General features: G+C 41.1%; 1 protein-coding gene across 1 annotated transcript in view; it reads right to left on the reverse strand.

Annotated features, from left to right (window-relative positions):
- The window catches only part of LOC140716574 (uncharacterized), a 43788-nt gene that overhangs the window by 9752 nt on the left and 19951 nt on the right, over positions 1-14085 (reverse strand). The window contains exons 2-4 of the mRNA XM_073029423.1: positions 13792-14050; positions 10413-10446; positions 4828-4939 (exon numbers count right to left, since the gene is read on the reverse strand). Coding sequence (XP_072885524.1) covers positions 4828-4939; positions 10413-10446; positions 13792-14050 — 405 coding nt within the window. The remainder of the gene's footprint in view (positions 1-4827; positions 4940-10412; positions 10447-13791; positions 14051-14085) is intronic.

Genomic DNA, 14085 nt, shown 5'->3' on the forward strand with positions numbered 1-14085 from the left:
ACACATTCACCAGTCTCTGGCCATAGAAATTTCTCCTGATCTCCATTCTAAAAGATGCCCCTCTATTCTGAGGCTGGTCTTAGACTCCCCCACCATAGGAAACATCCTCTCCACATCCACTTGGCCATTCACCTTTCGATAATTTTCAATAAGGTCAGCCTTCATTCTTCTGAATTCCACTGAATACAGGCCCAGAGCTCTTCATATGACAAGTTATTCAATCCTAGCATCATTTTTGTGAGACACCTCCTTTGAATCCCCTCCAGTTTCAGCACATCCTTTCTAAGGTAGGGGCCCAAAACTGTTCACATTACTCCAAGTGAGGCCTCACCAGTGCTTTATAAAGTTTTAACATTACATCCTTGCTTTTATGTTCTAGTCCTCTTGAAATGAATTCTAACATTGCATTTGCCTTCCTTACCACAGACTCAACCTGCAAATTAACCTTTAGGAACTCCTGCATAAGGACTCCCAAGTCTCCTTGCACCTCAATTTTTTTGTATTTTCTCTCCATTTAGAAAATAATCAACCTTTTCATTTCTTCTACCAAAGTGCATGACCATTCACTTTCTGATACTGTATTCAAACTGCCACTTCTTTCCCCATCTTCTAAGCTAAGTCCTTCTGTAGCTCTCTACTTCCTCAAAACAACCTACACCTCTACTTGACATCGTATTGTCTGCAAACTTTGCAACAAAGTTTTCATCATCCAAATGACTGGCATATAATATAAAAAGAATCAGACCCATCACAAGACCCCTGTGAAACACCACTAGTCACTGGCAGCCAACCAGAAAAGGCTCCCTTTATTCCCACTCTTTGCCCCCGCCAATCAACCACTGCTTTATCCATGCTAGAATCTTTCCTGTAATACCATGGGCTCTTATCCTGTTAAGCAGCTTCATATGTGGCACCTTGCAAAGGTCTTCTGAAAATCCAAGTACACAACATCAACCAATTCTCCTTTGTATATCATGCTTGTTATTTCTTCAAAGGATTCCAACAGATTTGATTAGCAAGATTTTCCCTCAAGGAAACCATGCTGATTATGGTTAAAGGTGCATGTTTGTGTTAGGGTGGCCACGTGCATTAGGGACATGTGTTGGGATTAGTGTGAGGGATGCACATTATGGTTAAAGACCCATGTTTGTGTTGGGTAATGGATTAGCATTAGCCATCAGGGTTACATTCGTGCTCAGATGTCCTTGGAGAGGGTGCAGGATTTCCAAGAATGGTGGGATCCCAGGGAAATGAGTGTTCTGTAGATGATAATAATGATAGTTTAATTTGTAATTATTAATGATTTGTATGCCCCTGACCTTTGTATTTTGTGATTGAATAAATCTTTGTATGTTTGTAAAAAAAAAGGATTACTATTAGAGAGGCACATTCACTTTAGGATTAGGGGTAGGGATGTACATTGGAGTGAGGGACACATGTTGGGGTTCGATTTATAGTCTCCCATTCTGGTTTGGACCACAAGCCTGAGATTGGGGTTAGGACCAGATGTTAATGTCAGTGCCGCTGGTGATGGTGGTGGAGGCGGATACAATAGGGTCTTTGAAGAGGCTCTTGGATAGATACATGGACCTTGGAAAAATACAGGGCTATGAGTAACCCTAGGTAATTTCTAAAGTAGGTACATGTTTGGCACAGCATTGTGGGCTGAAGGGCCTATATTGTGCTGTAGGTTTTCTGTTTTTCTATCTGCCTCACTGCCGAATGCCACTTTGATCTGGCCCAGGTTTCTATTCACTGATCCAATTCTATTTACTTTCTTTTACACCTAGACTAGGGTTATTGATTGATAGTTCCCAGTAAGTATCAGTTTGTAGGAGAAGAAGGAGCAGTCTTAACATCGTAATTAGATGGCAGACTCGGGAATATCAGATAGGTGGGCCTATTGTTTGCTGTATGTCCCTATTTGTCTGAATCCTGTCTGGTGTTGGGGAGATGGTGGCTGTTCAGGAAATTTGGACCTTAGGATCACGGCAAATATATAAATGTGCTTATTCGAGGTACCAGGGGCTTTGGATGGGGACTCCTAAGGGGATTAGCTATTTAGGTTTAGCACTAAGGCCATTAGATTCCTTGTCCTAATGTTAGGTTTAGGAACAATATGTTGTTCTCTGATGAAGAGAAATCTTTCTGCATTTATGCAGGGTGAGTCAAATCACTGAAGTCTTTTGAAGACATTGCCATTTATTTGGGTACAGCAAGATTCCATAGACAGGCAATGCTGCTGTGGGTGAGAGACAAAGATTGGCCAGATTACTGGGAAGACTTGCCCTTTAAATGTGGGATCTTCTACATCCACTCAGAAGGGCAGGTGGAGCCTCCGTTCAAAGAGCTTCTGAATGGTGATGCAGTAATCCTACAGGACAGTTTTAGATTATTCCTGAGAAAGGGGCTTCAACAATAGTTTTCTGATTTACAGCTCAGCTAAACACACAGGAGCTGAGTTACTTGACCTGGGTTACTGAATCAGTGATACAAGGTCGACAAGCTGGTGATTTCAATTTGATAATTAGCTGTGAATGTGCAAATGCCATCACTATTAGTGGTGATCATGAAACTACTGACATGCTGTAAAATTTCATCTGGTCCACCAATATTCAAAGGAAATCGACCATCCTTGAATGAAAATTGGCAACCTTCAGATGCTGGAAACCTGAAATAAAAATGGAAGGGGCTGAACGCGACTGGTCAGGCAGCATCTGTGGAGGGAGGGACAGGGTAAATGTTTAGAACAAGGGTTTCCAACCAGGGTCCGTGGACCCCTCAGCTAATGGTAGGGGTGCATGGCATAAAAACGGTTGGAAATCCTAGTTTAGAGTCCCTTTGATAGATCCTTCCCAAGTTTTGATAAATGCATTGCAGCATTTTTTATTTATCCTTGCGTGATGTAGGGTCTGGACTAGAAATAATGGCCTTTTTTTTGTCTCCTCAGATGCTGCCTGGCCCACCGAGTCCCTCCAGGTGATTGTTTGTTGCTCCAGATTCTAACCTGCAGTCTCTGTGTCTCCATCCTCAACACTTCAAATCCATTTGTTTGGTCAACAGAATCACCCAATGAAAACTATTGTGTCTTGCAGGTGTTGAATTAGGGTGCAGAATTGTTATTTTACTAGTATTTTCCTGGTAGTTAAGGTTTCTATGCTTGCTTATTTTTATATATCTCTTACATAAGTGCCATTGTTCAGTAAATTCTCCAGTAATTGTAGTGTAGCTGATTGTGTATTTTTCCAGAAGCTTCTCAGGTTTTTAGCAGTAGATGTCACGCTATATCTGAGATTTTAAGGATTAATTGTTATCAATAGAATGTGTTGATATCTGTAGTCTTGAGTACGAGATAACCATGACTTCTTTTCCTTTGTCTTTACTATTTTCATTTTTTATGCTTCTAAATAAAGCATAACCACCAAGTTTTATGCCTCATTCTGGATGTTCATAGCACCTGAGGATCAATATCACCTGATTCATCAGAGTTAATTAAGGCTCCACAATAAATGCTGACCCATTAACTATTTTACACATATTATAAATTAATAAATATAGAACCAAGAGCCCAAAGGCTTCTGAAAAATGTCCAGAACCATTTAACTGTGTGACTTCCTTGGTGGACCTCACTGCAACATCGTTTTATCATTGGCAGGCCCATTTTTGAGATGAACTCCCAAAGTTCAGTTTCATTGGAGCTAATATAAGTCATTAGAACAAGCACAATTTAGTTAATGTGAATCACAAGATTTCAGATACTGTAAATTTAAAATTTTAAATGAAATTCAGAAAATATTCATCAGGTTGGACAGTATCTGTGGAGCGAGAAACAGAAAATACTCATCGGGTTAGACAGCATCTACGGAGAGAGGAACAGAGAATACTCATCGGGTTAGACAGCATCTGTGAACAGAGAAAGAGTTAACATTTCAGAATGTTCCGTGTTAAAACTGAAATGTTAACTGTTTGTATTTCCATAGATATTGCCTAACCTGCTGAATCATAGAGTTATGGTGATAGAAAGATACTACAATAGGCCCTTCAGCCCATTGAGTCCATGCCAACCACCCACTTAAACCATTTCTACCCTAACCCATTTCCACTTCCTGAGATGAAAAGTTGGGAAGTCATGCTGTAATTGTATAAAACTTTTGCTAGACCACATTTGAAATATTGTGTGCAGATTTGGTTTCTCTATTATAGGAAGGTTATGGAGCCTTGGGACAGGGTGCAGAAGAGGATGTTACCTGGATTAGACTGTATTAATTATAAGGAGAAACTAGACAACCTTGGATTGTTCTCTCTGACATCAGAGACTGAAAGGTGAACTGACAGAATTTATAAATTTGTGAGAGGCATAAATAGATAGGAAGAGTCTTTTTTTCTAGAGAGGAAATGTCAAAAAATTAGACGGCATAACTTTAAGGTGAGGGGTGGATCGTTTAAAGGTGATTTATGTGGCAAGTTTCTTTAGACACAGATTGGTAGGTGTCTGGAACATGTGGCGGGGAAGTGGTGGAATTGAGAGGCTGTTAGGTAGACAGGCCAGGAATGGAGACTGTGTACAGGCAGATGTGCAGTTTCAACTGGCATCTAGTTAGGACAGATGTTGTGAGCCAAAAGGTCCTTCCCTTTGCGGTGCTGTATCTTTTCTCTATACATGAGTGTTTGCAACATTTCATGAATATGGGCACATTAGAGATACCAGCATTGAAATGGCATCCACATCCTCAGAATGCGTCTGAGGTGTAGTTTGAGCCTAGGAGATTAGAACACTCAACAACCATTCACCCTAGAGGAGAGAGAGGGAACGAACGCATGCTCTACCTTCATGGTGCTGACATGACTTCTCTCCTGCCACGTGCTCCTTCTCTCTGAAGGACATACTGCGCTGTTTATCAACATGGATCATACATTTGGGTACGCTGGGTGAAAAGCACTTTAAAGCAAAGAAAGAGAAAACAAGTCAGCTGCTGCTTCCTAGTATGGCAACGAAGCAGCCCTGGGGAAGACAGCATGACATTGAAGGACGGAGATGTAAAAACAGATCTGGGATATTTATAATTCTACAGTCCTATATCCAAGAAGTTTGTGGCCAATTCCTCTCTAATTCGTATCTCTACTTGCATCCCATCTGCACAAGGAGACTAGTATGAAGTAAAAGCAGAAAATGTTGGAAACACTTGGCAGGACAGGCAGCATCCATAAAGAGAAAAAAACAGAGTTAACATTTCAGTTTCCAGGTCAGTGAAGGTCTCAGACATGTTTCTCTCTCCACAGATGCTGCTTGATCAGCTGATTGTTTGAAAAAGGGCAGTGCTGAGGTATTTTTCCCTTGTCTGGTGGCATAGGTGAGTGCCACAGTATGCACTATCATTAGCTCACCTGTGTCTACTAAATTCATCCTTCTCAAGTCAATAGAATGAATCAAATACAGTGCTGTGAAGTTTTGAGACAAAGTTCAACATACCAATAGATTTGAAACATTAATTGTTCTCAGACAAAAAAATTGTCATGAATGAAAGTCAAAAAATCTACAGAAACAGAAAATACTGGAAATACTCAGTAGATTAAGCAGCATCTGTGGAGAGAGAACCCAGTTAATATACAAGATCTGATACACTTTGTAAGGAATTGATGGCTTTGTGCCCAGGTCTGCAGATGATACGAAGATAGGTGGAGGGGCAAATAGTGTTGAGAAAACAGGAAATCTGCCGAAGGACTTGGACAGATTAAGAGAATAGACAAAGAAGCAGCAGATGGACTGTAGTTAAGAGAAGTGTATGGCCATACAATTTGCTAGACTATTTTCTAAATTGGGAAAAAAGTCAGATATCTGAGATGCAAAGGGACTTGAGAGTTCTCATGCAAGATTCCCTAAAGTTAACATGTAAATTGAGTCAGTGGTAGGAAAGGCAAGTACAATGCCAGCATTCATTTTGGGAGGACTACAATATAAAAGCAAAAATGTAATACTGAGGTTTTATAAGGCATTGGCTTCTCTTGGAGTGTTGAAGGCAGTTTTGAGTCTCTTATCTAAGAAAAGGTGTGCTGGCATTGGAAAGGATCAAGGAGAGGTTCATGACAATTATTTCTAGGAATGAATAGGTTAATATACAGTGTACGAGCGTTTGATGGCTCTAGGCCTGTAATCACTGGAGTTCAGAAGAATAAGGGGCATCTCATTGAAACCTATCAAATACTGAAAGGCTCTGATAGAGTGGATGTGCAGAGGATGTTTCTATAGTGGGGGAGTAGAGGACCAGAGGGCACAGCCTCAGATTACAGATTTAGAACAGAGATGAGAGACGTGAGTAGATATTGGACCACTGAAAAACGATGCCAGAGAGTTAGTAATAATTGACAAGAAAATGGTGAATGAACTATATAAGTATTTTGCATCAGTCTTCATTGTGGAAGACACAAGCAGTATGGTGGAAGTTCCAGGTGTCAGGGAACATGAAATGTGTGAAGTTACAATTACCAGGGAGAAGGTTCTTCAGAAACTGAAAGGTATGAAGGTAGAAAGTCACCTGGAACAGATGGTGTACACCCCAATGTTCTGAAAGAGGTGGCTGAAGGGATTATGGAGGCATTAGTAATAATATTTCAAGAGTCAATGGATTCTGGAATGGTTCAGGAAGACTGGAAAATTGCAAATGTCACTCCACTCTTCAAGAAGGGAAAGAGGCAGAAGAAAGGAAATTATAGGCCAGTCAGTCTGGCATCAGAGGTTGTGAAGATGTTGGGGTTGATTGTTAAGGATTGGTTTCATGGTTCTTGGAGGCACATGATAAAATATGACATAGTCAGCATGGTTTCCTCAAGGGAAAATCTTGCCTGACCAATCTGGTGGATTTCTTTGAGGAAATAACAAGAAGGATAGACAAAGGAGAATTGTGGATGTTGTGTACTTGGATTTTCAGAAGGCTTTTGCAAGGTGCCGCATATGAGACTGTTTGATAGGATCAGACCCCATGGTATTACAGGAAAGATTCCGGCATGGTTGGCAGGAGGCAAAGAGTGGGAATAAAGCAAGACTTTTTTGGTTGGCTGCCGGTGACTAGTGTTGTTCAACAGGAGTCTATGTTGGGGCTGATGCTTTTTACGTTATATGTCAATGATTTGGACTTTGTTGGGACTGATTCTTTTTACATTATATGTCAATGATTTGGATGATGGAATTGATGGCTTTGTTGCAGTTTGCAGATGGTACAGAGATAGGTGGAGGGGCAGGTAGTTTTGTGGAAGTAGAAAGGCTACAGAAGGTCTTAGACAGATTAGAAGAATGGTCAAAGAAATGGCAGATGGAATACAGTGTCTGGAAGTGTAAGGTCATGCACTTTGGTAGAAGAAATAAAAGGGTTTGACTATTTTCTAAATGGAGAGAAAATACAAAAAACTGAGGTGCAAAGGTACTTGAGGGTCCTTGTGCAGGATTCCCTAAAAGTTAAATTGCAGGTTGAGTCAGTGGTGAGGTAGGCAAATACGATGTTAGCATTCATTTCAAGAGGATGAGAATATTAAAGCAAGGATGTAATGTTGAAACTTTATAAAGCACTGGTGTGGTCTCACTTGCAGTATTGTGTGCAGTTTTGGGCCCCTTAGAAAGGATGTGCTGAAACTGGAGAGGGCTCAAAGACGGTTCACAAAAATGATTCGAGAATTGAACAAATTGTCATATGAAGAGCATTTGATGGCTCTGGGCCTGTATGCACTAGAATTTAGAAAAATGAGGGGTGACTTCATTGAAACCTATCAGATGGTGAAAGGCCTTGATAGAGTGGATGTGGAGAGGATGTTTCCTATGGTGGGGGAGTCTAAGACCAGAGGACACAGACTTAGAATAGAGGGGTGTCCTTTTATAACAGAATGAGGAGGAATTTCTCTACCCAGAGTGTGGTGAATCTTTGCCACAGGCAGCCGTGGAGCCTAAGTCATTGGGTATGACTTACCAATGTAAGGTAAGTACATTGTTGTATGGTTTTATGTTCTTGATTGTATGTTCTGGATTAAGGTTGTATGTTGTTGATTAGTCAGGGCATCAAAGGTTATGGGAAGAAGGCAGGAGATTTAGTTGGGACTGATAATAAATCAGCCATGATGGACTGGTGGGTCAAATTCGATGAGCCGAAAGACCTAATTCTGCTCCTACGTCTTATAGCTTTAACTGGGAACTAATGAAGGGTCTCTCATCTGAAATGTTTACTCAGTTTCTTCTTCCACAAATACATCCTGAGCTAAAGAGCATTTCCAGCATTTTCTATTTTTATTTCAGACTAGTCATGACTCCAGGCAGGATGCATCCTGGATCACTAAGAGTTGGAAAGTAGACAATCCTCTTTTAAGTTATTAATGTTACAAAATTTTTATTTTAAAAAGGAACATCAATCTGACAACTGGAGGCAGTCAATTAGTTGAGGACTATCAAACAGAGAGCTGTAGCTGTTATGTCAGTGGCATAATGTTAAAGGCATACAGTTTTTGGCTCTCCTAGTCATGTTCTTTGACGGCTTTGATTCCTCCCACATTTCCCTTCCTTGTTGCTTGTACATTGCAATGGAGCCACAACATAAAGTTATTTACTCCCTTATGATTTGAGATGGATGCAAGAAATAAAATAAATTCTAATACTGATTCTCGTACTGGTTGATATACTTACGGACTTTTAGAAGGCTTTGGACAAAATTTTCCAGAACAGATGTATACAAATTTAGAAGGCAGTAGGGCTGGAGACTCATTTTCAGCAGGATGGATAATGGATAACTGGATATCTCTTGAGCCATAAAAGAATGGCAGAACGGAACAGACTTGCCTAATTCTGTTTCTATGACCTGTTGACTTATGTTCTTCAACTTTAAATCAAAACCTACAATGTAATGTCTAAAAGCTTTGGCACTTAGTCTCTTGCATGTCCAGCCATAGAATGATCACATTGTGGGAGAAGACTGGAGGATGTTTACAGGGAGGATGTGTAAACTCCACGAGACAGCACTGGGAGTCAGGACAGAACCTGAGTCTTCAGGATAAGGTTCCTCAGTGTGAAGAACAAAGCAAAACTCCAAACACTTGCAGTCATAATAGTTCAGCATGGTAGGTTAATCAAACAACTTTTAACCATAAGTTGCTCACTGATGCTTGCTTGTTGAACTGTTTGAGGGCCAGACAAAGCAAACAGGAGCCTCAGATTTAATGTGCTACTTGTGCACAATGAGTCACAAATCTTGACCCCAAACTTTGGTTTTGAGTTTTATCCAACTTCTGATGAAGTCCAAAAAGCTATAAAATGTCATTAAATCTTTAGAAAGCACTGACGAGGACAACCTTCTGAGTTGTAGAAGCATACATGAATACTTCTGAGAAGATGTGGAGGAGATTAACCGGAATGGGACATAGGGACAAGAGAAGATAAGGAATCAGAGATGGTGACCATTCAACCCTTTGAACCTACTCTGCCATTTGTTAAGTTCATGGGTAATCTTCCACCCCAGCAATAACTCCTCGCTCCTCGATTCCTTAACATCCACAAATCTATCAAGCGCTGTATTGGATTAACTCTGGGGCACAGAGTTTCAAAGTTCTTGCATGTTCTGTATGTAGAAATTTCTCCTCATCTCTGTCCTAAACAGCCTATCCACTATTCTCAATCTGTGCCCACTGGCCTTTTTCCTCCGCTGGGAGAAACACCTCTCCTGCAATTAGCCTGAGAATCCTTTGTGTGTTCTGATAAAATCCTCTTTCATTTTACTTTTAAAATCTAGGAAATACAGTTCCAATTCACTCAATCTCTTCCTTCAATGGTAACCACCCACCCCCCCATCCCTAAAACCAATCTGGAGAACATGTACTGCGCTCCCTCCAAGGTAGATACTGTACCAAATACTTAAGGTGTGATCTCACAAAGCAATTGCGATAAAATTAACTTACTCCTGTGAAGGATTTTGTTAGGTAAATCTGAACTATGGAATCAAAACTATAACTACTACCTCAATAAACCTTACCTAGGTCACTTTATATCCATAACATTCACTCTAAGCTAATCTCAACAGTTATTTGTACATTGTGTTTTATAGGCTTAGTATATATTTATATTTATTATGTTTTCATGTTTATTGCGTTTTGTATATACTGCATCAGATCCAGAGTAACAATCATTTTGTTCTCCTTTACACTCATATACTGAAGGAATGACAGAAAGCAGACTTGAATCTTGAATTTCAAAAGAGACAAAAATAATGGAGAAATTTATGCTAATAAAACAATTGTCCAGGAAGTCAATTTGCCTTATCCCTTAGAGATCTTTTGGATTTCCTGTGGATGACTCCAACTATCCTGTGGGTGCCAACTCTAGTGCAAGAAAATGTACTATATATCCTGAAAGTGGGATTAAGAGTGAATCAATACATTCTTACCTCTTTCACCTTGTTAAGCATTTTCAGCCATCGACTGTGTTGAAAGAAGATATAAAAGAGAGAGTTAATCCTAGGGCCCTGGAACAGGGAAGATTATTATTAGGCAAAAGGCTAATGGGGTTAGTCAGAAACAGAATCAGAATTGAGCTTAATATGTTGTTTTGTAGCAGCAGTACAGTGTATATATACAAAATAGAATAAATTACAAAAACTATTTTTATACATAATTAAATGAGCAGTGCAAAAAGAAAGCAAAAATAGTGAGGTGCTGGTCATGGAAGTTGTTCCTTAAACATTGACTGTGTTTCTTCAGGTTTTTGCACCTCCTGTCTGATGGGAGAAATAAGAAGAGAGCATGTGCTGGGTGATATGTGCCCTTAATGATGGTCATCACCTTTTTGAGGCATTGCCTTATAAAGATGTACTCAGTGGAGGGGATGCCAGTGCCCATGATGGAGCTGGCTAAGATTGCAACACTCTGATCCTGCATAGTGGCCCATCATATCAGATGGTGATGCAACCAGTTAGTATGCTCCCTATGGTACATCAGCAATCAGTGGTGATCAGGGATCATAATCCTGGGAAAGACAGATCTTTCTCGTCACCAAGAGGCAATCCACTGAAGGGTTAGCAAGGATAACAATCATATATTTTATATTAAATTCCACATTTCAGATTGAATTCCACGTCTGCATCAGTTGTCCAAGCCATATTGACTGAGTCAAATTTTATCCCCTCTCTCTGGAAGTGAAGGGCAGCCCAGCCTGACCTGCCAGTCACATGTTTCTACTCTGCACTGGAGGAGGGAACTGGATTGGGGGATGCTGTACACGGAGACAGTTTGGACTTGAATAAGCTGAATGGTTTGCTGCTGTACAGGAATTCCATGAGTAGCAGATATTGACCGTAGAGGTAACAGATTCAGCCTCGGGCCATGATGAACTTAGATTACACAAAAAATGGTAAATCAGAATCAGATTTAGGGTTTATTATCAACGGCAGAGGGAAAGAAGCTGTTCTTGAATCATTAAGTGTGTGCTTTTAGGCTTCTGTACCTCCTACCTGATGGTAACAGTGAGAAAAGAGCATGCCCCAGGTGTTGGAGGTCCTTAATAGTGAACATTGCCTTTCTGAGACACCATGCCCTGTGAAGATGTCCTGGGTACTTTGTAGGCTAGTGCCCAAGATGGAGCTGACTAGATTTACAGCCTTCTGCAGCTTCCTTCAGTCCTGTGCAGTAGCTCTCCAATATCAGACAGTGATGCAGCCTGTCAGAATGCTCTCCATGGTACAACTATAGAAGTTTTTGAGTGTATTTGTTGACATGCCAATTTCTTCAAACTCCTAATGAAGTATAGGCACTGTCTTGCCTTCTTTATAACTATATCGATATGTTGGGACCAGATTAGATTCTCAGAGATCTTGACACCCAGTAACTTGAAGCTGCTAACTCTCTCCACTTCTGATCCCTCTATGAGGATTGGTATGTGTTCCTTCATCTTACCCTTCCTGAAGTCCACAATCAGCTCTTTTGTCTTACTGATGTTGAGTGCCAGGTTGTTGCTGCAACACCACTCCACTAGTTGGCATATCTCACTCCTGTACGCTCTCGTGTCACCACCTGAGATTCTACCAATAATGGTTGTATCATCAGTAAATTTATAGATGGTGTTTGAGCTATACCTAGCCACACAGTCATGTGTATATAGAGAGTGGAATAGTGGGCTAGTTACATACCCCTGAGATGCGCCAGTGTTAATTGTCAGCGAGGAGGATATGTTACCACCAATCTGCACAGATTGTGGTCTTTTGGTTAGGAAGTCGAGGATCTAATTACAGAGGGAGGTACAGAGGCCCAGGTCAGGTTCTGCAAAAAAATGGTTATTTAACATTGAGATGCTATACTGGAGGGGCCTGCAGAAATTGCAGCAATTGCTCCAGATATTCATAATCCACATCAATAAACGGATCAGGTAGTATACATCCAAGATTGCTCTCAGTGTGTGGCAGAAGCACTTCAGGGGGGATATAGAAAGGCTAAGTGAATGGGGAGGACTTGACTGGTGGAATATAATGTGGAGAAAATGAGAGATTATCTGTTTTAGTGGGGGGGGGGAAACAGAGTTCATATCTGCTGTACTCTGAAGGGCCTCAGCACGAAATGTCAACTGTACTCTTTTCCATAGATGCTGTCTGGCCTGTTGAGCTTCTCCAGCATTTCGTGTGTGTTTCTCAGATTTCCAGCACCTGCTGCTTTTCTCTTTCTTATGATTAGAGCACACATTTTCCTCATGAAAGCTAAAAAGGTTAAAACAATAACAATGCAAGATAAATTGTAAAAGCTTCCAAAAAAGTGCATTGCAGGTAAAAGATAAATTGCACTATCATAATGAGGTAACTTTTGAGGCCAAGAACCCATCCTGTTGTACAAGAGGTCCATTCAATATGTCCATGTGAGGACATATCCGGGATCCATACCCGAAGAAGTATACTTTCACTGTAGGTTCACTAGATCAATTTCTGGGATGGCAAGTGTGTTGTATCAGGAAAGATTAAGCAGACTGCATTAGTTAAAAAAATGAGAAGAAATCTCATTGAAGCGAATAAAATTCTTAGGGGTCTTAACAGGGTGGATACTGAGTTGTTCTTGAAACAAGGTGTTGGCCATTCAGGGCAGAGGTGATGAGGGAATGGAGGGAAAGTAATGCTGAAGTAAAGATCACCCAATACCTTTTGGAACATTGTGTGCAGAACAGCAGTGTGGCTAATAAATCTGTCTCAGCTGCAGAGATCCAGGTTCAATCCTTATTCAGGGAGCTTGTCTATGTGGAGTTTGAACATCCTTCCATTCACCACGTGGTTTCCTCTCACATCCTGGAAGATTAATTGGGCACTGTAAATCACCTCTCTTGTGTGTGTTGTCCATGTGTTAGGTTAGGGCTGGCTCATCAGTCCCATTCTATCTCCTCCTTACTTCTCCGTGGCCCTAAAACTAATTCTCTTACACATGCCCATCTTTTCATTTGTTTTGTCATTAGCCTTTACTAGGGACAATTTACAGCAGCTAATAAACCCACAAGTGCATCCTTAGGATGTGGGATGAAACTGGAGCACCCAGGGAAACCCACGCAGTCACAAGGAGAACATGTAAACTCCACACAGACAGTGCTGAGGATCAGGAGTGAACCTGAATTCCTGTGGTTGTATGCGAGGCACTAACTGTTGTGTGCCACTATGACACCCAGCTACACTAAAGCCAGCTATGGATTTACCTTCCTTAAAGAAACCTGAATGTGTGGTGTGAAGCTGAATGCCAAAGTTCAGGGATCACACCAAGCCCCAATGAGATCAGATTAGGTGGCTCCCATAGCAAACATACCTGGAGTCTTCACTGTCCGCTGCTAGTAAGAGGAGTAGTTTGCCTTCAGAGAGGACCAGAGCCAAGCAGCAGTCCCTCTCTGCGCCCATTGGGAGCCGGGGCAAATCACTGATCTGGCTGCCCTTTAGAATGGCATGGCAGCTGGTAGCCAGCGGCACTTCCATCTCAGGCAGTGAGTCATGATCACGGCAGATGACCAATGATCCCCCCAGTGACAGAAAGAAGAATTTCTCCTTCCATTGCTTGAAGACAAAGCCACCTGGAAGTAAAAGGCAAAAGAGTAACATGAACAGA

Source organism: Hemitrygon akajei, chromosome 25 (genome assembly GCF_048418815.1).
Source record: "Hemitrygon akajei chromosome 25, sHemAka1.3, whole genome shotgun sequence".
Lineage (NCBI taxonomy): Eukaryota > Metazoa > Chordata > Chondrichthyes > Myliobatiformes > Dasyatidae > Hemitrygon > Hemitrygon akajei.